Genomic DNA, 23,424 nt, shown 5'->3' on the forward strand with positions numbered 1-23,424 from the left:
AAACTTTGTGGGCTTTGGTGTTAAACTAAATCGGCCTATCATAGAAAATAACAAGCCCAAATTTTATTCTATTAAAAAAAAAAAGCCCAAATTAAATTGTTCGTTGTTACCGGTAGGCGGTAGGTACTACACGAACTGTCATGACTCGATCGGTAGCATAATTCATTGTCGGTTAACATATTTTTCTTTAAAGAACAACACTCGATGAGGATGTTTCTTCATTCAGTTCACATAAACGTTTACCAAGAATACATAAATCTAATTTTACTACAAGCTAAGTTGTTCGGAAATTAAGTCAATTACAAAAGACTTTTTAAAATTCGATCCTCACATTAATACATTAATATTAGTATGCAATAAGATAAAAATTTGGTAGGATACCTACCAAAACAAAAGAAGAAGTAGACGACATTAATTAGTTTGAAGTAGGAAAATGTCTTTCTCTAAAAATAAAACCAAGTGAGTTAACACTTTCCAACTATTAAAGCACGTTAAGACAACCTAGTAGTACATTACATTGCATTATTATTTAAATTTTTTTTTGTTTTTGTAATAATGAAGGAACTCACAACCAACTATACAGATGTAATAGTATAAATTATAATAATAACTTTGTTAATAGAATATGTCCAATCCTCGAAAGTTGATTGAACAAATAACTATAGACCATGTGACTCGACTAACTTATGAATCTCGTGAATCCTATTAAGTCTTTTTTTTTTTTTAATTATTACGAAAGTCACCTCCTCTGCGTTTACTATTTTCATAACCGCGTGCAATTCGTTATCATCATTTAATGATGGATTGAATAAGGCCAAACAAATAAACAAAAAATAAATAAATTAAGAGGGTGGGGTGGGGTGGGGTGGGGTGGGTGGTTGGGAAACTCACAAGAACTTGCACTAGTCGTAGAGTTTTGATTTTTTGAAAATGATGGAAGAAATTTGGTCGGTTTTGTGGTAAGATTATTTCAACTTTACTATAAATTCGAAACACGTTGAAATAATTGTGGACCACTGTCACACTTAGCTTCGACACATCAATTAAGTTTCTTACTTGAGAATTATTTCATACGCCTACTTGTGAATATTTGGGTGATAAATTAATTCAAAACTTATCTATTTTTATTGTTTTCCCCTAAAAATGAACAATCACGCATCCCGCGTTGCAATCGATCATGCTAACGTAAATAAGTGTGAATATATGGTGTTTCGTAAGGGATGAACTAGCGGTTAGATCATAAGTGAGTATTTGTCAGTTGACACATATTCGAATTTCGAATTCTTTTACGCACAGTTGCTAGATATAACTTGTCACACGTGCTTAGGTGTGCAAGTGGAAATGGAATTTCCAATTTTCGCCGGTTCCTATCCGAAAAGTTCCGATTTTGGATCAATTTTTTTCATTCTGACTTCCGAAATTTCGATTTCCGAATTTCTCCGATTTTTTTGAATTGGATATGGAATTATATAAAATAAATTTGGAATTTCCGGTTTCCGATCCTATTTAATCCCGAAATTAATTCCGAAAAATTCCAATTTTTTTCTCCAAAAAATACAACTATAAATAATATATATTGTATAATACTTATTTTCCTAAAAATAAACCTACAAGTTTTGTTTGAAGATGTTGACATAATGAATTGTTGTTAGAAATTTTATTGGATAATATGCTGTGTTTATTTTTATTTATTGTTTTGAACTGAAATTTAGTAGTTATTAGTTTTATTTTTATCAACGTAGATGTTCTTATTTTTTAAATGTTTTGAACATTGTAGAAAATTTCGGCTAACTTTTGAAATTTTAAAGCTTATGTGATTTCCGATTTTTGTCTGAAATTCCGACATTTCCGGGCCTTTAGGAATTGGAATGAATTTTTAGATTTCGAAAATTGTTAAATTGGAATTTTAATTGATTTTGTACTTCCGAATTTTTTTAGAAATTTTTCGAAAACGTTAATTCCGATCCATCCGACTTTCACCCCTACACGTAATTATTCGCAAATTATTATTGGAGAAATTTAAACAATTGACGGGGAGTCGTATCAAATTATCAATGATTAACTCACTTGGATTAACTCAACTAATCATATAATTAATCAATCAAATAAAAAACCTTACATAAACAAATTCGATCAACACAAATATATATATTAATATCATCGCATCCCTCAAATGAGATTCAAGAAAAAAAAATTACACATAAAAAGGTACATACTACTACTATATGGAGATTAATTATCACTAAAACGCCTTCTAATCTCAAAGTCAACAGTCAAGATAACTGGTAAAAATAATTAAGGCAATACAAAATAAATAATACTAATATATATATATAAATATTCTACTAACAATGATTATAGTGAGTTGACTAATGACGTTGGACTTGGACGGGAAACTGACGAGCCAATCCCAGCCATGCCTCTGGGTTCGCCGCCGTAGACGACGGCGCCGCCGGTTTGCTTTTCGGGTACGGCGCGTTTTCCGTGATCCTGTTATGCAAATTGCAATTCAATATCAGAATCACATAAATCAATTTAGCCCCAAATATTCAACAAAACTAAAAGAAAAATTGAGGATTAATTTCTACCTGTCTCTTCTCTTCTCCAGGAATCTGGTCAGTGAATTTTTCCTCGCAATTGGTAAATCTGCAAATTTTAACAAATTAAAATTAGATGTTTAATTTCACCGAAATTTTAATTTTATACGAATTAACAATCAAATATATTAAAAATATAGCTCACCGGAATCAAGAGGTGGCTGAATTCCAAAAGTGGGTACGATGTTAGGGATTTGGGTGGCGGATGCCGCCGGGGTGCGGGCCTTATGGGGGGGAGGGGAGGCGGCGATGGGGTGGTTCTGGGCGGCGGTAGACCTGCTAGCTAACATCATGATTTCCTTGGCCTTCTCCGCCGGAAAGTCATCGAGAACTATGACCTTGCCGGCGTAGAATATGGTCATCTGGGCGGTTTCCGCCTCGGGCTTGGCTACAGTACTGCACACACACAAAGTAATTTAAATTATTTTTTTTTCTTGGGTGGCGTGATTTTCACGTGCATGAATAGATCGATTGAATTCACCTGAGATCTGATTTCTTCTGTGTTTCGTCTTTTCCGGCCGTCGGCTGCGGCGGCGGGGGAGACGAAAACGGCGTCGTATCGCCCGATTTCTCAATCATGGGCAAAAAATCCATCGTCTCTGTTGGAGCCCCTGCTTAATTCAAAAAAAAATTCAAAAAAACAAAAAATTAAATGAGATCCCAAAAACATAGAAAAATTAAAAAAACAAATCCAACAATATTAGGAACGAAATCTAGCAAGCAAAAGAAAAAGGAAATATAATAAATTAAACAAAAATAAAATCAAAATACCTAAATTGGGAGTGAAGCCGAGGGTGAGGTCGCCAAAGCTGCCATTTTGTTTCAGGTACTGACTCAAAAGACTGCACGTCTGGGAGAAGCTAGACCTCCCACCGGAAAACCTGCCGGAATCCGCTGTTTCAGATGAACCCATTTCTCTCCGGCAACAAAAATAAGAAGCAAAGAATCAACGGGTAGATTTAGAAATGAAATGAAATGTGGGCAACAGATGCTGGTTTTTATATAATAATTATATTATATTATTGATAAGTTTAGAGAGAGAAAGAGAGAGAAGAGAGAGAGAATAAAAAGCACGAGGAATATATGAGGAATAGAAAACTAGGGCTACTTTTGTTTCATTAAGTAGAAGATTTTTCTTTGAGATTGGTTTCTCCATTTGAAACACGTGCTGTTTGTAATTATTCGAAAATATTATTATTAATATATTTAATATTACGTGTTGCTTTTGGAATTTGGGTAAGTATTCTATCTATCTTCACGCGGATTTATGCGAGTTTGCCCCACTTTTCCTCTCACCTAAATTTAAAGTTCGAAATTTCAAATGTTAGAACAACTGTTTTCAATTTAATTGACGTCGGTCTATGTCTACTGAGATGTTACATCTCATCTCGTGTGTGTCGACTGTTGATTTTGTAATTATTAATAAAGGATATATGTCTACTAGGTCTACAATTTCTTTATTTACTCGGCTACGATCCAATATTAAAGATCACTACCACTTAAGTTCAATCAATCACCTTCAAATAACATTTGGGTCTCAACTAAAATATAAATAAAAGTTTTAACTTATTTTTTAAGGTGCGTCCTACTAAGTTATTACTAAAATACATACCATGTATTTTTTGGACTGTATCTGCTATTCACATGTCTGACTTGAGCATCGAAAGGGTTTTCGCCGAATCAACTCCCGACTTAGCTTACGTGTTCTATGATCGCAGGTATCTCAAGGTCATCAAGTTCGTAAGTTAGTGATCCACTTTGCTCTTTCAGCTCATCTATCTTCAACTCTCTAAGCGGATATAATCTAGTATCATCAATGTATGTTGTATGTGTAAATCAACGATTCAAGATCATTCAATGTATTTTCATCGGGTGTATACATTACTCCTACTAAATAAATATTTATCACTACTGTTATAAAAGAACTACTTAAGCTAATGATAATGATATATATATATATATATATATATGTTCAAAATCTTGATTTGGTATGTGGATAAGATTGCAACAATTGGGATTATTGCAAACGACATAAGTTGCAAGGGTGTATTTGGTATTTAAAATAATAGAGTAATAAATCTTAAAAAAACATCTTGTATAAAATTGGATTGATAAGTGTTTGAGATATTTGCTAATATTTTGACATACCGACATTCCTCTTTATGTACATATAATTATTGGGCCACGAGGCTTGACTACAAATTATAAAATGAATTACACTATTACAAAAAGAAATCTCAATTGAAACCCAATAAGTAGAAAGCCCATCGAAGATAATTATAATCATAATTTATTTAATGTTCGATTTTCTTTGAATATTATGGGGAAGAATAAAACGTGACAAAATTGTGGTGGTTGAGTATGGAAATAATATACTTAAATTAGTGCTCCACTTTCTAATATCTTGTTTGAGTCCATTTGTTGAATGTTTCCTACTTTGGGTACAAATCGTCTACTAAAATCGAAGGTAAAAAAGCCTGTCTACATATATTACACTTTAATTCTGCAAACGTGTCAGCATAACATTCGTGTATATATATATATATATACATACATAGAGAAGAAAAAAAATATCACAGTGAGGAAAAAAAAAAGGTTTACAGAAAAAATATCACAAATTAACAGCCCTGTTCTTTAGAACTGTTATGGCTTATCAAGAACATACCAGAAAAAACGACCCCCGCGAAAAAAAAACATCGGCCGCCAAATAAATTTTCAAAAATCATAATCAATATCCGAGCTATTCTGCGAAGTAGATCTCCTCACCAAATTCCCCAACTCGTCGTACAGATCAAGATTCTCACAAGGAGCAGGATAAACAGTCCCCATCACGCTACCCTGCACATAAGCACACTGGAATATATGCTTCTTCCTGTTCGTCACTCCGACCGACATATCCCGGAAAGTGACGTTCATCACCGGAATCTCCGAACTCCCCTGAATACGCACAGGAACCCTAACTCCTTCTCCGTGTATCGATGTGTAGCTTATGTCCTTTAGTATAGGAAAGGCGTTGGGGTCGAAACCCCCGTCCGGGTGCTCATTGTAATCCGTTTTAATGACTATTCCGACACGACAGTTTTCGAACGTGAGATTTCGGTACGTGATGTCACGAACGTACCCTCCTCTACCGGGGGCTGTCTTGATTCGGACTGCACGCCTGGAGTTCCATATGTGGACGTTCTCTACCGTTATGTTTGATACCCCGCCCGACATCTCACTGCCTATTGATATTCCCGCACTGTTGGATGCAAGAAACTTGCATTTAGGTTTTTTTTTTAACTATATAAAACAAAAATAAATGGAGGAATATACTAATCATACAATCAAGAAAGTTCGGGCCATGTTTTCTTGATGGGTAATACTATAGATACTCATCTAAGGGGATGTTTACAAATGTCATAAAATCAACTTTAAACAGTTGATTTCTTATAAGTTGATGCGTTTGCAAAATAAATTTTAAATTGCAGTTTATTACGGCCAAATCGCCTTGAATGCGCTTAAAAGCTGAATTGAGGTATAAATCGAAACACGGAGTTATAAAGGAAAGCAATATCTAACCTGACATTGGAGCGAACAACAAGGTTTCTGATGAGAATATTCCTCGAAGGTCGTCCATAAGTAATACCGTATTGATCCCAACCACTCTTTATTGCCACACCATCGTCTCCCACGCTTATATAGCAGTCCTCAATCACCATATCTTCACACGAATCTGTTTATTTATTTCATTTATTTTTCAATTCAATTAACTCCGTTCAGATGCTTGCAAAAGAATCGGATTATCGGGCATTAGCAAACAATGTCCGAAATTGACAATTGCAAAAGGAAGAAACTTTACCGGGATCGATGCCGTCGGTGTTTGGTGCTTGAAAGACGGGTGCAAGTATAGTAAGATTCTTTATGGTGACATTCTTGCAGTCATACGGATGAAGGGTCCAGAAAGGAGAATTACGCAATGTTATGTTAGATATCACAATGTCTCTGGACCACATAATCTGCACAAGCGGTCCTCTTGTGTGGTTAAGAAGCTTCTGTCGATACTTCGTCCACCAAGTTTGACCTTGACCGTCAATGGTGCCGTTATGACCTGTTCAATAGGATCGGCATATACGCTATAAGTATTCATATAAGATCGTGTAAACTACAAGTCAAATGAATATCAGACACGTCATAGTCTTACTATTTTATTCATCGACAAGAAAGAAACGTGGAAAAAACATATGACTAAATGGTAACCTGTAATAACAACATCTTTAAGATGTTGGCCGTGGATTAAACTTCCGTATCGTGGTCCGGGATGCTCTCTCCCGTACCCGTAAGAGGGCAATGGAGGCATGAGAGTCCAATATTTTTCATCCTACACACGAAATCGAAACAGTATCAACTATGAAGATATTAACACATACATGGGTTCATCCAGTTGTTAAGAAATGTTAGACGAAGAATAGTGGAATCGAAAATTGAAAACAATGTCGAATAGAGGATGGTAATAGTCGTCTCAAAACCTACCAATTTGGTGACGATATGTGCTTTCGTAATACCATTTGGTTAAGGTTTTAACTATCGTAACAAAAATCTCACTAATAAATACACGAGCATTGCCCCCACTTTCTCGTCTATCTGTTGTCGACTAATCTATACCATAAGCTCAAAGAATAGAGACAAATACAAAAGATACGTATCAGCATAACGAGATATACACAGGCAAGATAAATACACGAGCATTGCACCCACTTTCTCGTCTATTTGTTGTTGACTAATCTATACCATAAGCGCAAAGAATAGAGCCGAATACAGAAGATACTTATCAGCATAACGAGATATACGCAGGCAAGATTATGATTCCTCTATAGTGGATACACGAGTCCTCGTCTAATTGATGAAAAATATGTATTATGTCTGTACTACTAAAGCTCAAACTATGTGATCTAAGCTTTTAAACATTTACAGGGCAACTTTACATTGTTAATTTTTCTTTATAATCAACGCAGTGCCGATGCTCGATTACGTTCCCTAGAACCAATGTAAGCAAATTTCAAATGTTTAGCCAGAAAAAGGGAATTGCAAATTTCCAAAATTAGAAGCACTCACATCAATGCCGAGAATAACAGCACCCTCAGCGAGGAAGAGAGTCATATGGCTAGTGAGATTGAACGGCGCCGTCAGCCAATTGCCGGGCGGCACGTTGAGCTGACCGCCACCCTTATTCCGGAGTTTGGAAATAGCCACCACCGCCCGCTCGAACGCCGCCGTGTTGAGAGTGATGCCATCGCCCACCCCTCCGAAATCGGTCAAGTTAAACGCCGCGTGCCGTAGCTTCGGGATCTGCCGCGAGGGAAATGGGCGACGGAAAATCGCTAGTCCGCCGGCGGTGGCTTCCTTCTGCCAGTAAAAGACGGTGAAGAAGAAGGCCAGGAAGAGGGCGGTCAGGACGGTGTTATTGGTGGAGAAGAAAGTGGTGGCGGAGGGGATCCAGCGGCGGTGGGGATGGTGGTTGTTTGTAGGGTACAGAGAGGCCCACCACGATCTCCGCCAACAGCACGGTGGGCTCGACGAGGGCGTCGACGGCGGCTCAACCATCTAATCGGAGTCGTTGCAGTTGTGTCCGGTGCTGGGGTTTTGAGAGATTTTGGGTGGCAGCATATGAACGATTTGAAATTATGAAATCAAAAAAAATAAAAATTGGGGGTTTTTGATTTGTTCGGAAATGGAGTGGTGGGTGGTGGGTGGCAGGTAGTGATCTGTGGGATTGGTGTTCTTGGAGAGACGATGGAGATGGTGAAGTATATTGCAAGGGAAGTGTGTGTGTGTGTGTGTGTGTGTGTGAGAGATTCAAACTCCATTTTTTCAATAGGATTTTTCAAGGTGAGGCTTTTGGCATTTAATTTTTATTATATTTTTTATTTTTTGGAAATTGGAATGGAAATTCTGATTAAATAAATTCGATTTTGTAACAATATTTTTCAGTTGGATCCCGATTTTATCCGAATTTTCTTATGAGAATTGAAACATATATGAGATTTTGACTTTAAACCCGATTTTAATTTCCGAAAATTATTCTAATTTTTCCAGAAATTACATTTATACAAGTAATGTTATATGTTAGGTGACTACAAAATTGGATTGTTTGACTTCCGATTTTTGAACGATTTTTTTTCATTCAAATTTCTGATTTTTTGGAACGTAATACTTACTTTCATTTGATCTATTCGATTTCAAGCTCGATTTTTTAGCCCGGTCGAAATATGCTCATGGTCAACACATCAATTAGCGACTAAACGATCCATAACCTGAATTGTGATAAAATAGTGAATATACATACCAACTAAGGGTCGATATACCTCAGCCTATACACTATCAATCTAACCTAACCGGTTATACAAACTAAAAGTGAAATAATAAGTTTCGAGAATCGCTTACCAATAAAAAGAAAATCGATTTCAACTTGAATCGTTACACGTCGCATTTTGTTTACTGTATATTACACCATTTAGAAGATGGAAAACTTTTTTCAAGCACAAGATGGTTAGTGAATATGTGTAATGTCTAATTGAAATTAGTTGTGCCCATACTTGAATTAAATTGGACTTATTCACCAAAATGTAGAATTAATAATCCAAAGAAAAAAATCCAATTTAATTGAAAGAGATTTTATGAACCATCCACTCCCAACTATGGATAAGCCTTTCAATTGCAAAATAAATAAATATTCACACATTTGCCACTCCTCACATTCAATCCAACCATGGCGGCTTCAGCCATCGCTGCGTCACCATTTTCAAGCTTTCCGACCAGGTTACACTCTTTCCCACCAGCTGCCGGAAAATCATTCACCGGAATATGTTTGTCAAAACGGGGTCGTTTAAGTGCCGGAAAAGGCCCTTCCAGCGTGTGCCAGCCACTCCCTCCCGACAGGCCCATCTGGTTCCCCGGTAGTTCACCTCCTCAATGGCTTGATGGCAGGTGCTTTGCTATCATACGCCCTTTTTTCCTTCTTTTTTTTTTTTAATAACTCACTTTTTTAGTTTATTTCTGTGGTCATGTTTATCAAAACTTATCACATTTTTTTAACTAACATTTAACGTAGCTTAGGATTTATTAATTAAATAATTAGCAATAATAAGATTACAAATATATCTTAAAATGAATTAATTTCATTCATGACTCATGTGTTTACTTTAATTGAATGAATTAATTTTAATGCAATCTTTACGTATATAAAAAACTCATCTTTAATTTCTAATCATATTGCGGCAACCAAACAAGTGATTAGAATATTGAATCCAATTTTTTTTATTTTTCATGTTTTTTGCAGTCTTCCCGGAGATTTTGGCTTTGATCCACTCGGACTAGGTAAGAAATTCATGTAATAAGCTAATGAAAATAAATTTAAATATTCTATGATTCACAAGTCATAACTAATTCTACACATAATAGGATCCGACCCGGAACTACTGAAATGGTTCGCACAAGCCGAACTAATGCACTCTCGATGGGCAATGCTCGCGGTTTCCGGAATCCTCGTACCCGAATGGCTCGGAAGCCTCGGATTCATAGACAACTACTCGTGGTTCGATGCCGGTTCAAGAGAGTACTTTGCGGACCCGGTAACCCTACTCGTGGCCCAATTAGCACTCATGGGTTGGGTCGAAGGGCGGAGATGGGCCGACATTGTCAACCCTGGTTCGGTTGACATCGAGCCCACTTTGCCACACAAAACGAAGCCGAAACCCGACGTGGGTTACCCGGGCGGGCTGTGGTTCGACCCGTGGATGTGGGGTAGAGGGTCGCCCGAACCCGTTATGGTTTTGAGGACTAAGGAGATCAAGAATGGGAGGCTTGCTATGCTTGCTTTTGTGGGCTTTTGTTTTCAGGCTGTTTACACTGGGCAGGGCCCACTTCAGAATTTGGCGGCCCATATTGCTGATCCGGGTCACTGCAACGTTTTTTCGGTACGTGCCACAATTGCATGAAATTCAGATTAAATATTAATTATTCATTTAGAGCAACTCCAATGCTAGATATTAAAATTGAGTTATCAAATACTCATTTGATATTTGAGAATTATTTTAATATTAATTTAAAACTCATCTACTCCAACCATGGTTATTAAATTAATTATCAATTGGAAGTTTATGGGTGGTTTTATTTGTAATTGTCACGTGTTAACTTCTGATTGGATGTTTAGGAGGTTACAATTTTGATAACTCAATTTTCAGCAAGTATTTTTACAACCCGAAAGGTGAATTATCAAAATTGAAACCTCATTTGATAACTCCATTGGAGTTAAAGATTTCTATTTTTAAATATATAAATGGGAGTTAAATGTTTGAATACTCTATTTGAAAACCCCATTGGAGTTGCTCTTATAGGTAAATCACGGCCACTCCTGAAGTATGGCAAAATTACGAAAATTGGGTAATTACAGTCACCCCTTCTTTTAAATATTTTTACATAAAATTTATATAATTCGGTTGTTTACCGAACCAAATCGTATATTCACGACGGTAAGCGGTATGAAATGTTAGCGTACCGAAATTTCGGTTCGGTTTTACCGATTTAACATCCCTAAATTACTTTGGAAGGGTATTTTCATAAAATAATACATAGTTGAGGGGGCGGCTGTAATTTGCCAAACAAGAGGGGACTTTCTTAATTTAATCATAATTCAGGGGTAATTTGACAATAATTCAGGGGTAATTTGACCTTAGATTTATTGATTTTTATTTGTTCTTTTTTTGCAGGCTTTCTCATCACACGTATGACAGTATAAATCAGGAAATGCACGAGTTTGTAAAAATTAAAATGGTTAATTTTATCGACGAAAATCTTATCGTACACGTGTATAGATAATTAGTCGAATAATTGCTTAGTCGAAAAGTTAATAAATTTGATTAATTAAAGAAATCATCTAATTTTTCCTTAATTGTGGCTTGACGTGACATTCATCCGGGTCTACGTGTACATGTATTTGTAGAGTTTTGGTCTTTTGTCCGATCAAGTTCAACAAGGCTACCACCAATACTTAAAAGGGTATTTTAGGAACTTTTATGCTTGTAGCAATGGAAGACTATATATATTTTCGTTGAATATATTATATTCCCCGTAAAGCAATTTAATTTGGCAGCCAAATATTGAAAAGCAAACGGACCCCTCTAGAAATTTGCTTTAAAAGGCTTTTTTTTTTTTAATAATACTCATTTATTTCAATATTCAAATTATTCTATTTTGACCAAATATGAGATTTTACATATTAATTGGGACAAAAATAATATATTTACTTTCATGATGAAAGTATTCGAATTTCGTCGGACTAATTCTAGGAGAATGACATTTTCTCTCGTTCCGGTTTTAAATAAATCTAAATGTGGTGACAATTTGTATATAATATATATATACACGGACTCTGAATAAATGCACGACAATCTTCATTCACTGTTTATACTATGTTATATCAAGTGTGAAGTACACCAGTTGCATCTTTACCATTCGTATACGCACAAACACAAACACAAACACCCACATTGGTGTGTGTAATTCAACAATAAACAAACACCTAGTGTAACCTTGATCGTGTACATGAAATATACTGATTATGATAACGTTTTGCACCAAATATACACACGTGCGCATTGGTTTTCTCATTGTACATTTACATTGAACGTGCAAGATTCATCATATAAATAGTCAAATAAATCATTGCCAAACCTTTTGACATAAATACATAGACCTAAATTCCATTCTTCAAATTATTTAATTTCCTCTCTCTCTATATATATATTTGACTAGTTTTATGCAAACCAGAGAAATCTATCAAATTATTAAGAAACAGACAAAAAAAAAAGATGGCTGCAAAACCAGGCACAACAAATATGATGCCAATCATAAGCAAAGTATACTGTTCACCTTCTGAGGTGGTTCTCGCCGTCAGGAGGCGGCGGAACGTGGCCAACGGCGGTGGTTTCGCGGTGGCAGATTCCAAACAGAGGGTTGTTTTCACCGTTGATGGATGTGGTGTTATCGGCAGGAAAGAAGAGCTGATTCTCAGGGATGGAGAAGGAAATTCTTTACTGCTCATCAGGCGGAAGGTAAAATGCAGGGGGTACTAAATGCAATTTCGACATAATGCAGGGGGTACTAAATGCAATAAACTCTTAAAATTGAACAAATTTTTTTTTTTTCGTTGCGTACAGGGAGCGATAGTTGAAGTACTGAGCCTGGCAAGGCAATGGACAGGGGTCACCTACGATTTCCTAGGATCGCACAAACTTGTTTTCACCTTAAAAGATCCGTACAACTCGTGTTTTTCGAACAAGAGTCCGATTAGAATCTCGATCGAATCGAAGGAGTGCTCGAGTTACGGGAGCTTTGAGGTGCATGGCGATTTTCCCGGGAGATCCTGCAGCATTGTCAGCTCCAGAGGAGATGTAGTAGCGACGGTATAATAAATAAATTAATTAACTAATATTATTACATCATTAAAACCATCAAACAAAATGGTGAAAATTAGTTATTATATCACATTCTTGAATTCTTGATTTTGTTTGTCTTAAATTGCAGATTGGAGTTAAGGAGGAGGTGCAGCAAGTGATGGCAAGTAGGGATTTGTACCATGTTGAAATAAAGGCGGGAATGGATCAAGCTTTTGTTTTTGGTGTTATTGCTGTTCTTGATTACATATATGATGGATCCACTAGATGCTGAATTATTTAGTAATTAATTATTGCCAATTTTTTTATTTTTTTTTATTTAATTTATGTTTATGGGTTTGAAACTTGGGATGTAATCTTGTTTGGGGCATGTTTTAGATATACTTGAGATCTGATTTAACTTGAGTTTGTTTGCCACGCAACTTTGTTCTTCTAAATCTTTTATTTATATTTATTTATTGGGTAAATTAAAAAAATTCCTGAACTTAGGCTAAATAACAAAAAAGACCCATGCTTATGGGAAATAACTAAAATCCACATCTGATTAACTGTTGATCGAATTTTTTATCGGAAAATGTGTACTGTCCATTGTACCTTACGTTAAATATGTGAGAAATAAAATAAAAATCTGAAATGGTGTAGATCCATTCCCCGAAATAAAAAAAATAAAAAAACCGAAAAAAAATTGATGTAAGACAAAAACAAATGGGAACATTTTTTGTTATTTAGTCTAAGTTCAAGAGAATTTTTGTAATTTACCCTTGCTTGTTAATATTTGAATGGCACCTAAAATAACTGGCAAAGAGAAAGCCATCTTGGATGCAATGAGCTCGATTTATTGTATTTTGAGGGTGTAAAATACTATTAATTTTTCTGATGGTTCAAAGTGCAAAAAAACTATATTACAAGGGTGCCAAATTAAACTAGTTCATTTCATAACGTGAGAAAGAAAAAAAAGACGGAAAGCAAAAGCCGCCGTTTAGGAGAATTAAGAGCAACCACATACATTTGTTTCAGCACCGAATGAATAATCATGGCCACCGTCGCCGGCGGCGAATTCCCCGCTCCTAAACACATAATGCCCGACAATCAACCCAATCACCACGGCCAGCAACACCCCTCCGTTGTACGACATGATAGCCAGCATAATTAGGTACCCAATCGCCGAGTTCACCCCGAACAACGCCGCCGATCCGAGCCTCACCCTCCAATTCCGGCCAATTTTCCGGGAAATTAATGGAGCCACGAGCGACGGCGGAGATGGATTGACCGGCGATTTGAGGTGGAGGCGCAGGGATTCGAGGAATTGGTAAAACACGGCGAAGAGGAGGCAGATGAGCAAGGCTAGGGCATAACTCGGCCACGAATCGGTGGTACACGAGTCGAAGAGAAGAGTTACCTGGTTGCCCCAGTAAAGAGTCATATGCATCATCATCATCGTATTTTGAATTTTAGAGAGAGAAATTGGGGGAAGATTGAAGAATGCAAAAAGGAAGGATGAAGAATGAAAAAAAGATTGCGTACGCTACTGTTCGAGCGTTGAGTTTTTGGATATATCCAAGAATTTCACCTTTTGTGTTTTTGGACCGTCGAACCGGGTTCCTACAAAGTTATAAACTAATATATAAATATATACCATCGATAATTAATACTCGATGAATTAATAACATCGTTTAATTAATAATTTCTTCTGATTTCAGTTCGGTAAAAGCATATTAAACTATTAGTTCGAGAACTTAATATTAATGAAATTTGTTGGTCCACGTGGTACTAATTTATAGAGATTTAAATGTATATATAATTTACTTTTTTTCAAATTTTAATTATGGCATTTGCTAGAAATGATGATGTGGATAAGGCAATCCTATGTCAGTGGAGTCAGTGCGAATCATACACCCCATAACGCCTTATGCAAACATACTATCACACATGGTGGAAAAAAATTACCAATTGTCGAGTACCACAGTATACCGATAAAAAATTGTCGAAAATATACTGTTGCCATTTCATTCGGTATAATATTGGTAATATTCTGCAAATAGTTGGTACGGTAATGATATTGCATTCTGAACCATAAAACTCATAATGCCGCCTTATGCAAACATACGGGCATATCCCTTAAGGGATGTCCCCGTGGTTGGAGCAAGAGAGTTTGTGACAATTGACTATAGTTGAATTTTGACCATAGCAATAGAGCTAATTGAAGTTTACCACACGTGGCTAGCCTAGTATTTTACGTCGTTCGTATGATTTACCCATTGCCCCTATATAGTTGGGCTGCAGGTTCCGTCGTTTGAAAAAAAAAATGCTCATATTATTATTATGAATTGGGAAATAAGATCATTAGTTCAGCCCAATCGTTTTTTAAATTCTATAATTATAGATGGGCCCAATAAGAGACAAAATTATTAGTTTAGCCCAATATTTTTAGATTGGCCCATTAGGAGAGCCCACAAAGTTATTTGTTCAGCCCAAGGTGGGGTTCTAAGTCCACCAGAGAGGAACTCACCGGAAAATTCTTAAGAGTCGCCGGGAAACAGCTCGCCGGCAATTGATCGACCAAAATCGCCGGAAATTCGACTATTGAGGTTACTGGTAAAGGTCGCGTGTGGTGGTCGGCGCCACCGCCGGCCGGGCAACCCATATGAAATGTTCTACCAATTATGTATATTGTGTATACCATGACAATTAATCGATATTTAAAATAAATAAATAAAATCCCATCCTTTTGTTTAACTAATAATTAAACTCATTCAATTGATTTTCTTTTATCAGAAGTTTGATAAAGAATATCCAACGGAATCAAATCACAATCATAACAAACTCCTAAATCCTATCCTATATGTACTAGGTCTCTATTCACAATCTCCCTTATAAATAGTCTTCAACATCTATTATTAAAAAAAAAAAAAAAAAAAAAAAAACTTCGTTAATTACTCTTCAGTAATCATGAAATTAAATTTAATTACTCCAACGTTGTTCATAATAATCACTTGTTTATGTCTGCTGCAATTTTCTCAAACCTGTAACGCACGTGTCACAAGTACCTATGTCAGAAAACCACGTGCTTCAATTGATATCCCAGTTGAATATTTTACTCCTCCACCAGGCTTCAATGCCCCTGAGCAGGTAAATTTTTTTTTTTATTTAATTAAAAAAATAAATAATTAAGATATTAATTTGTGAGAAATTTGCAGGTTCACATAACACAGGGAGATCACGTGGGAAGAGGTATGATTATCACGTGGGTGACACCTGTCCACCCAACCCCCAATGTGGTCACCTATTGGGAAGCAAATTGCAGACACGGCCACAAGCACAAATCCCGCGCCACTACGACGTCGTATCGATATTATAACTACACTTCCGGTTATATTCACCATGCCACTCTTAGAAAACTTAAGGTGTGACAATCAATTTAATATATTAATTACTATTTCAACAATATTAGAAGAAAAAGATGTTAATTGTTTTTTTTCAAATTTATATGCAGTTTGATACAAAGTACATTTACGAAGTCGGAAAGCACAACGCTACGCGTAGATTTTCGTTCACGACTCCGCCTCAAGTAGGACCCGATGTCCCGTATACCTTCGGTGTTATCGGTAAGAATTTTGTGAACACACATTATTATTATTATTATTATTTACATAGCAATCTTGAAATTATATATATAATAATGTAGGTGATTTGGGACAAACGTACGATTCGAATCAAACGTTCGAGCATTACGTGTCGAATCCAAAAGGGCAAGCCATGCTATACGTGGGAGATCTTTCGTATGCAGACAATCATCCTTTCCATAACAACGTAAAGTGGGATACGTGGGGCCGGTTCGTAGAGAAGAGCACGGCTTATCAGCCTTGGATTTGGACAGCTGGCAACCACGAAATCGACTTTGCACCCGAGATTGTAAGAAAATCAAAATTCGGGGTTCTTTTTTTTATTATTATTATTTTAATTCAGATGTCCAAATTTCGTCCGACTAATTTTGTTTTGTTTTTTGAAGGGTGAAAACACTCCATTTAGGCCGTACTTGCATAGGTACCATGTCCCATATAAGGCATCGCAAAGCACATCTCCTCTTTGGTACTCGATCAAGCGCGCATCGACTTACATAATAGTCCTCTCGTCTTATTCAGCTTACGGTAAATAATATAAACCAAGACAAATATTCTCATTTCTTACCTCTTTAATTATTATCCTAATGACTTTATTGCGTTCAACACCCCTGTGTTACATTGAATTGCTAAGAAAGCCCGCCTTCATGAATTTTGTTTAGTACAACCCCTAATTAATGCGTTTTCAGGGGTAGTTTTGCTAGTAAAATTTCATCATATGTAATTTTGGAAATATTTTTTTAACACGAGGAGTTTTTTAATAATTGAATCGAGTTCATTTTTTTTTAATTAGGTAAATACACTCCTCAATACAATTGGCTAGAACAAGAACTCCCGAAAATTAACCGGGCAGAAACTCCGTGGGTGATAGTTTTGCTTCACTCACCATGGTACAACACCAATAGCTACCACTACATGGAAGGCGAAAGCATGCGCGTTATGTTCGAACCATGGTTCGTCCAGCACAAAGTCGATCTCGTTTTCTCCGGACATGTTCATTCTTACGAGCGCTCGGTATATGCATAATTTTATTTTACGTCAGTTAATCGGTTTCAAAAAGTTCATTTGAAAAAAAAAATTGTTTCTAATTAATTAATTGTCTTGTATGGTGGCACTAGGCCAAAACTGCATTTTGGCGACGATTTTGTAGCGACGAAAATGCATTTCGTAGCAAGCTCGCGACGATTATTGCCAACATTAGTCGCAACACAAAAAATTCCCTTGCAAAAGAAAAATGCTTGCGACGAAATCATGACGTTCGTCGCAAACGCGTAAAAATGTTTTTTATATATATATATTTTTTAATCGTTGCGACGATTATTTAGTAAACGTCGCTAAATTTGGTAAAAAAATAAATTCCCGCTCGTTTTACGACGCGTTTTAATGATTCGTCGCATGATTCTAATAATATTTAAAAATAAAAAGTAATTATTGCATTGGTTAATATATTATAACAATTAATTGCGACGAATGTGTGAAAAATCGTCGCACAGGAGTTGACACAATTTACTCGGTTCTCTGTTGCGACGAATTAGTTAATGGGATTCGTCGCAATAGTTAAATGTATTTTTATTTTGAAGTACTATTAAAACCAACAATAGTCTATCAAAGGCCCAATCTCGATCAATATTTCAATTCGCCGGCAATTTCTCAAGAGAAAAATCAAAATCTTCGATGGGTGACAACAGTGGAACCACCTCCTCCGCCAATCGCCCCGCCGCTGCTACCTCCGCTGACGAAGATCTGCTGCTCAAGAAATTTTTCGCCGAAGTCAGCGAGGTTGAGCGCGATAACGAAGTCAACAGGTTTTTCTTCTTCTATATTCATATATAGGTTTCCGGTGGAAAAACAAAATTCTTCTAATTTCTTCAACTGTGAGCTACCTGTCTTGTTTTTCCGCTCTATTGATATAAAAATCATGAAGGTTTTCGCATCATGTAATTGCTGTATTTATATATATTTGAATGCGTGAAGGAAATATATAGAGGTTTGTAATTGTATCTAGATATGATTGGAAGTGAAACGAACGAGTGATTAGGAGAAGAAATTTCTAAAGAGGAGAAATATTGTGGATAATCCTATCCTAATTGTTCGAGCTGTGGGTAGTGGGAATTTAAGCTCAATTTTTATGTAGGTTAGGTTATTTAGCAGGATTCATTTTTTTATTTCATGCCAAAATTTGTCGATAGAATCCAATGTTTAAGATTTCGACTGAACAGCTATAATTGATTGTTAATGTGGCTTCAATTCGTCATATTCAAGCTTTTTTGAACTTTCTGATTGTTGTGTATTTTACCCTTCTATACAATTACTGAAATAAGGTAATGAAAGTGCTTGAGCTTTTGAGCTTCATATTTTAGGTGTACGATGCAACGGTTATCTTCATGAATAAACAGTTGTTAGTTGTTACTGTCATTATCTGCAGATGATCAACGGATCAATAAGACCTTCTCAATAAAAGAATAATTAAGCTGACCATATTTTGTATGTGTTTATGATATAACATCTAATGTTATTTTGTGTTCAGTATGAGATGATAACCGCCTCGTGCAATCATATTATATAATTCATGTTTGTGTAATAAAGTGTGATAATGAATTATGTTAGGGGATATACCTAAACACAGGAACCAGTGTACTTTCTTTGTGATTATGTTTGGAACATTTTTTTTATCTTTTGTTTGGGACTCGAGTTTTTTATTTAATGAGCAAATTGTTGTGACTAGTGATCTTTTAGTCTGACACACTAGCCAGCATCCTAAACTACTGATGATTTACTGCTTGCTGAATATCCAGTAACTTTTGTGCTGCTGTAGGATCATTTCATGCTTCAAGTTAAATGCTTTTGAATATCTTAACCTACCATTTGATTCATCTGTAGATGAAGTGAAAAGGCAATACCGTAAGGTAATCTTTTCATCTTATGAAATTGTTAAACTTTGTTTATTGGTATCATTTGAGAAATTATGAAATATGTTTAATGTTACTTTCTCCTCTCACAGCTATCTTTGCTTGTCCATCCTGATAAGTGTAAACATCCCCAATCTAAGGAGGCATTTGGAGGTAAATAATGTTGTATTTTGCGACTCCCTGCACTTGAGCTTGTAATCAGAATTGGTTTTTTCCCACTCATAAATTTCATTTTGACCGAACTTCGCCGCCGCGATTTGCCGTCTCTTCGCCGCCACGATTTGCCGTCTCTTCACCTCCACGATTCGCCGCCACGATTTGCCGTCTCTTCACCTCCATGATTCGCCTCTGTTGTCGCCTCGTTCGTCTTCTCCCCGTACACAGCCATCGCCCCTTTGTCCTTCTCCCTGCGGAACTATCTCTTCGTGAATTCTCTTTTCCCCCTGATTCTCTCTACAAGGTAACGAGTTCCTGAATATATAATTGGTTTGGAGGTCCATTTAATCTATAATTGAGCTTTTGCACTCATAAGGTTGTGATATCTATAATTTGATAATATACAGTACACTCATAGGAATAACTAAATTGGTGGGAAGTTGAAATTCAGCAAGTCTGCATCAATACATTAGAGTGATTATTTTTTTTATTGTTTTTATTTATTTATAGTTTAATAGTAGAGATTTAAGTAAAATATATATGGATTGTTCTGGAAGTTTGTTTGGAATCAATTAGAAGCTGCATTTGGTGCATTTGCTAGCTAGCATATAAAGAGCTGTAATGTATCAAATGGTGGATGAAGCAGGGAATTGTTTGTTAGCAATATATTTATGTGATGTTTGCTTATGTTTTTGATACTATGTTATCATAGCATCTACTTTGTCTGAGATGGCTCTGATTTTATTTATGGTCTCGGAAGATCTCTGAGTTGGTGTAACAGTCTGCGTTTTAAGCTCCAAGGAAAGTATTGATCAAGCTAACCAAGTGCGAAGGGATTTGCGTGAGAAGCTCTTTGGTAAATTTCTCTCGTATTTAAGATCTATCATTTGGTATTTATATGCGCCACCTTATGATGTTTGTTATACATTGTATAAAGTGTTTGGTATCTATTGCGTAGTATTGGGAGTTTTTTTCGGTATATGCTTATATGTTGAAACTTTTGTTTTATATATGTTGCAAGATCATTTGGGTGTTTTGTATTGTCATAGGCACTTTAGGTAACTTCATGCTGTAGTTGTTATGGTGCCGTATTTTTGTTTAACTTGTCCTTGTTCGTATTTATGTAACACTTATGTACTTATACATTCTTTTCAGGCACGGATGGAAAGAGTTTATAATGATCAAGTGTATAACTTCAGCAAAGCTTTCAACTCCTTGAACGAGCATTTGAGACGACAAAGTCGTGTATTTCTCCACAGCAAACTACTTCTAATGAACAATGAAGAAAGTATGGACCAATTTTTATTTTTTTTATTGTTTTATTTTTTTGCTACAATATTTTTTTTAAGTTTGAGTGTAGTTTCGAATTTGTAGTGTATTTCACTTAATTTTATGATTTTAATGTGATGGAATAAATTTGAATGTGATGTGTTCTTTGACCTAATAGTTAATTTTGTGTTATTAGAATTGCTAATTAATTAATTACAGCTTAATTTATTATTTAATATGATAAAGAAAAAAAAACTTGCGACCATTTTGTACAACGTCGCAAATAAATGAGTAAATAATTGCGACAAAAATCATTTTCGTCGCACATTTGCACAAACCAATTGCGACGTTTTTCGCATAATCGTGGCAAGATGACTAGGAGATTTGCGTCGATTATTAGATTTCGTCGCAAACGAAAATAAATTGGCAAATACGAATTATTGCGACGAAATATAGAAGCGTCGCAACATTCTGCGACGAAAATTATGTTTCGTCGCAGCCTTTGCGACGAGCTGTTTGGCGACCTTTTTTTGTCTCCTTTGCGACGATGTTGTTTCGTCGCAAGTGTTGAATTTTCGTCGCCAATATCCTTTTTTCGTCGCAAATTTTCGTCGCCAGTGTTGTGTTTTGGCCTAGTGTGGTGTGCACAGAAACGAGTTTCGAATGTCCGTTACAACATAACAAACGCGTTAAGCACGCCGGTCGAAGACACTTCCGCTCCGGTATACATAACTATAGGCGATGGTGGAAATATCGAAGGGCTCGCTAATAGGTACGCGTTTATCTACACCCGAAAAACACATGCACGCGCACACATGTGTGTGTTTATGTGATGTTTACGCATGTTTTGATTTTTGTGATGCAGCTTTACGGAGCCGCAGCCGAATTACTCGGCATTTAGGGAAGCTAGCTTTGGGCATGCGATTCTTGAAATAAAGAACAGGACGCACGCGTTTTACACGTGGCATCGTAATCAAGACAGCGAACCCGTTGCAGCTGATTCTACTTGGTTTTATAATAGATTTTGGTACCCATATGAAGAGCCCACCTCCATGGTTTAAACATGGAATTTTTTTTTTCTTAATTTCTTTAGGGTCTGTTTGGTTCTTGTTTTTTTCTTCCAAGTATTATGTGGATTTTTCATTAAACTTTTTTTTTTTTTTTTTTCGGAATTGAAAAAACAAAGATTAGTTATTAGACACTCTAGATTATTGAATTTTTGCTTTCTTTAACGAAAAGTTATTAGATCAAGTATAGGGCAGATGAAGGCTACAATATCATTAACCGCCTCCCCTCAAAAAATTTCAACGCATTCGGCCTCCACGGGCTTAAAATTATGGCTCCGCTACTGCCTGTTCTTTTAATGAAAAAAACAGCTGAAAAAAGATAAATGAAGTTTGTGTATATATATATATGTCGATCGCCCCCTTCTTCCGCCCCCAGATTATTTTTGCTTTTCCTTTGGCCCGTTTATTGACAAAACGCCGTCGTCTCTTCCTCTCCTTCCAATCAGCTTCGTGCATTCTTTTCTTTTCCCTTTTCATCTGAAGCAGCCTGCTCGAAGATTAAATCAGCTTCGTGCATTCTTTTCTTTTCCCTTTTCATCTGAAGCAGCCTGCTCGAAGATTAAATCAAGCTGCCTGCTATTTCTTTTCCCTTTTCTTTTAATCTCGATTTCTGCCCCTCTCTCCTCTTTTCCTTCGAGTTTATTGCAATTACTACCCCTGTGAAAATCGCAACTGCGTGTTTTCCCCCTGTCATAAAAAAATTAGCAAATACCCCCCTGTATTTATTTTTAGGTAGCATACTCGACCCATTCCCCTTTTTCCTGTTGACCGGTTGTGAAAAGACAGAAATGCCCTGAGGAGATTCCTGAAAAAAAACTTGGGGACCAAATTGAATTACTAAAAAATTGTAGAAACTTAATCAAATAATAAGTTAGGGACTGAATTGTAATTTTCAGGAAATACATAATATTTCGAAAATTATGGGGCTGAAAACAATATTATGGAGCCAAATTAAAATATAAAATTATTTAGGAACTGAAAAATAATTAGAAATTTAAGTTAATATTATAATTATTCGTTTAATAATATTAAGTAAAAACATTAAAACATAAACAAAGAAAATTCTTATATAGATAAACATAAATCCAAAAATTTAAATACAATAATCCAAAAATTTGGATCGAATTGCAATTTTTAAAATTTCTTTAACAAACGTAAATAACACGATTTTTTATAGAAAAAAAAAAGAAAAAAAAAACATCGTCTTCCCCAAATTTCTTAATCCCATTGAAATTGCCACCACTACCACCAAATTGCCACCACCACCACCACCACCGGCAATCACCTCGTTATGCCGCCGCCTCCAACCAGAGAGAAGAACATGTCTTCCCCTAATTTCTTCTTATTCCCCATTGAAATCGCCGCCACCACCA

General features: G+C 36.1%; 7 protein-coding genes across 11 annotated transcripts; 4 read left to right on the plus strand and 3 right to left on the minus strand.

The window, feature by feature from the left end:
- Positions 1-2,128: 2,128 nt before the first annotated feature.
- LOC148767350 (protein TIFY 10A-like) lies at positions 2,129-3,703 on the minus strand. Of its 2 annotated transcripts, none has more exons than XM_088824124.1 (5): positions 3,369-3,703; positions 3,079-3,208; positions 2,743-2,993; positions 2,589-2,646; positions 2,129-2,490 (listed from the first exon to the last, which is right to left on the minus strand). In XM_088824124.1, the coding sequence occupies exons 1-5, from the start codon at positions 3,508-3,510 to the stop codon at positions 2,370-2,372; spliced, it is 702 nt and encodes a 233-aa protein (XP_088680250.1). In that variant the 5' UTR covers positions 3,511-3,703; the 3' UTR covers positions 2,129-2,369. The 2 variants fall into 2 exon arrangements, with proteins under 2 accessions (XP_088680250.1, XP_088680249.1); XM_088824123.1 differs by having other exon boundaries at positions 3,079-3,211; positions 3,369-3,574.
- Positions 3,704-5,065: 1,362 nt separating this feature from the next.
- Positions 5,066-8,598, minus strand: LOC105970942 (putative polygalacturonase). Its single transcript, XM_012995772.2, has 5 exons — positions 7,692-8,598; positions 6,837-6,957; positions 6,439-6,687; positions 6,159-6,312; positions 5,066-5,838 (listed from the first exon to the last, which is right to left on the minus strand). The coding sequence occupies exons 1-5, from the start codon at positions 8,178-8,180 to the stop codon at positions 5,313-5,315; spliced, it is 1,539 nt and encodes a 512-aa protein (XP_012851226.2). The 5' UTR covers positions 8,181-8,598; the 3' UTR covers positions 5,066-5,312.
- A 617-nt stretch (positions 8,599-9,215) lies between these two features.
- On the plus strand, positions 9,216-11,507 carry LHCA6 (PSI type II chlorophyll a/b-binding protein (Lhca2*1)). 2 transcript variants are annotated; one of them, XM_012995774.2, is made up of 4 exons: positions 9,216-9,563; positions 9,916-9,953; positions 10,038-10,552; positions 11,345-11,507. In XM_012995774.2, the coding sequence occupies exons 1-4, from the start codon at positions 9,346-9,348 to the stop codon at positions 11,363-11,365; spliced, it is 792 nt and encodes a 263-aa protein (XP_012851228.2). In that variant the 5' UTR covers positions 9,216-9,345; the 3' UTR covers positions 11,366-11,507. The 2 variants fall into 2 exon arrangements, with proteins under 2 accessions (XP_012851228.2, XP_088679944.1); XM_088823818.1 differs by having other exon boundaries at positions 9,243-9,563; positions 10,038-10,605; positions 10,973-11,507.
- An 822-nt stretch (positions 11,508-12,329) lies between these two features.
- LOC105970882 (LURP-one-like protein (DUF567)) lies at positions 12,330-13,452 on the plus strand. The gene is made up of 3 exons (XM_088823820.1): positions 12,330-12,688; positions 12,794-13,039; positions 13,161-13,452. Exons 1-3 carry the CDS (start codon positions 12,446-12,448, stop codon positions 13,302-13,304), a joined length of 633 nt encoding a protein of 210 aa, XP_088679946.1. The 5' UTR covers positions 12,330-12,445; the 3' UTR covers positions 13,305-13,452.
- A 566-nt stretch (positions 13,453-14,018) lies between these two features.
- On the minus strand, positions 14,019-14,468 carry LOC148767351 (copper transporter 5-like). Its single transcript, XM_088823963.1, has one exon. The coding sequence runs from the start codon at positions 14,466-14,468 to the stop codon at positions 14,019-14,021; it is 450 nt and encodes a 149-aa protein (XP_088680089.1).
- Positions 14,469-15,910: 1,442 nt separating this feature from the next.
- Positions 15,911-22,202, plus strand: LOC105970792 (purple acid phosphatase 5). Its single transcript, XM_012995619.2, has 8 exons — positions 15,911-16,159; positions 16,228-16,434; positions 16,524-16,635; positions 16,716-16,942; positions 17,040-17,178; positions 17,444-17,664; positions 21,635-21,756; positions 21,850-22,202. The coding sequence occupies exons 1-8, from the start codon at positions 15,980-15,982 to the stop codon at positions 22,043-22,045; spliced, it is 1,404 nt and encodes a 467-aa protein (XP_012851073.1). The 5' UTR covers positions 15,911-15,979; the 3' UTR covers positions 22,046-22,202.
- LOC105977941 (J domain-containing protein spf31) lies at positions 17,765-21,137 on the plus strand. 3 transcript variants are annotated; one of them, XM_088824373.1, is made up of 6 exons: positions 17,765-18,455; positions 19,466-19,556; positions 19,652-19,712; positions 19,944-20,019; positions 20,476-20,571; positions 20,871-21,137. In XM_088824373.1, exons 1-5 carry the CDS (start codon positions 18,325-18,327, stop codon positions 20,525-20,527), a joined length of 411 nt encoding a protein of 136 aa, XP_088680499.1. In that variant the 5' UTR covers positions 17,765-18,324; the 3' UTR covers positions 20,528-20,571; positions 20,871-21,137. The 3 variants fall into 3 exon arrangements, with proteins under 3 accessions (XP_088680499.1, XP_088680498.1, XP_088680500.1); XM_088824372.1 differs by lacking the exon at positions 20,476-20,571 and having other exon boundaries at positions 18,175-18,455; XM_088824374.1 differs by lacking the exons at positions 20,476-20,571; positions 20,871-21,137 and adding an exon at positions 20,123-20,296 and having other exon boundaries at positions 18,175-18,455.
- Positions 22,203-23,424: the final 1,222 nt, after the last annotated feature.

The sequence above is a fragment of the Erythranthe guttata genome, chromosome 10 (genome assembly GCF_056151865.1).
Source record: "Erythranthe guttata isolate IM_541 chromosome 10, IM_541, whole genome shotgun sequence".
NCBI lineage: Eukaryota > Viridiplantae > Streptophyta > Magnoliopsida > Lamiales > Phrymaceae > Erythranthe > Erythranthe guttata.

Excerpts from the sequence above, each read along its gene's own strand:
- LOC148767350 (XM_088824123.1), bottom strand. The coding sequence starts at position 3,510 with ATGGGTTCATCTGAAACAGCGGATTCCGGCAGGTTTTCCGGTGGGAGG. Across the intron at positions 3,212-3,368 it reads CGGCTTCACTCCCAATTTAG|CAGGGGCTCCAACAGAGACG; the intron begins GTATTTTGATTT and ends TTTTGAATTAAG. Across the intron at positions 2,994-3,078 it reads CAGAAGAAATCAGATCTCAG|TACTGTAGCCAAGCCCGAGG; the intron begins GTGAATTCAATC and ends GTGTGTGTGCAG.
- LOC105970792 (XM_012995619.2), top strand. The coding sequence starts at position 15,980 with ATGAAATTAAATTTAATTACTCCAACGTTGTTCATAATAATCACTTGT. Across the intron at positions 16,943-17,039 it reads TCGACTTTGCACCCGAGATT|GGTGAAAACACTCCATTTAG; the intron begins GTAAGAAAATCA and ends TGTTTTTTGAAG. Across the intron at positions 17,179-17,443 it reads CTCGTCTTATTCAGCTTACG|GTAAATACACTCCTCAATAC; the intron begins GTAAATAATATA and ends TTTTTTAATTAG.
- LHCA6 (XM_012995774.2), top strand. The coding sequence starts at position 9,346 with ATGGCGGCTTCAGCCATCGCTGCGTCACCATTTTCAAGCTTTCCGACC. Across the intron at positions 9,564-9,915 it reads CCTCAATGGCTTGATGGCAG|TCTTCCCGGAGATTTTGGCT; the intron begins GTGCTTTGCTAT and ends TGTTTTTTGCAG. Across the intron at positions 10,553-11,344 it reads GTCACTGCAACGTTTTTTCG|GCTTTCTCATCACACGTATG; the intron begins GTACGTGCCACA and ends CTTTTTTTGCAG.
- LOC105970882 (XM_088823820.1), top strand. The coding sequence starts at position 12,446 with ATGGCTGCAAAACCAGGCACAACAAATATGATGCCAATCATAAGCAAA. Across the intron at positions 12,689-12,793 it reads TACTGCTCATCAGGCGGAAG|GGAGCGATAGTTGAAGTACT; the intron begins GTAAAATGCAGG and ends CGTTGCGTACAG. Across the intron at positions 13,040-13,160 it reads GAGGAGATGTAGTAGCGACG|ATTGGAGTTAAGGAGGAGGT; the intron begins GTATAATAAATA and ends CTTAAATTGCAG.
- LOC148767351 (XM_088823963.1), bottom strand. The coding sequence starts at position 14,468 with ATGATGATGATGCATATGACTCTTTACTGGGGCAACCAGGTAACTCTT.
- LOC105977941 (XM_088824372.1), top strand. The coding sequence starts at position 18,325 with ATGGGTGACAACAGTGGAACCACCTCCTCCGCCAATCGCCCCGCCGCT. Across the intron at positions 19,713-19,943 it reads ATCTAAGGAGGCATTTGGAG|CCATCGCCCCTTTGTCCTTC; the intron begins GTAAATAATGTT and ends CCCCGTACACAG. Across the intron at positions 20,020-20,870 it reads CCCCTGATTCTCTCTACAAG|GCACGGATGGAAAGAGTTTA; the intron begins GTAACGAGTTCC and ends CATTCTTTTCAG.
- LOC105970942 (XM_012995772.2), bottom strand. The coding sequence starts at position 8,180 with ATGGTTGAGCCGCCGTCGACGCCCTCGTCGAGCCCACCGTGCTGTTGG. Across the intron at positions 6,958-7,691 it reads CTGTTATTCTCGGCATTGAT|GATGAAAAATATTGGACTCT; the intron begins GTGAGTGCTTCT and ends TTTCGTGTGTAG. Across the intron at positions 6,313-6,438 it reads CACCGACGGCATCGATCCCG|ATTCGTGTGAAGATATGGTG; the intron begins GTAAAGTTTCTT and ends ATAAATAAACAG.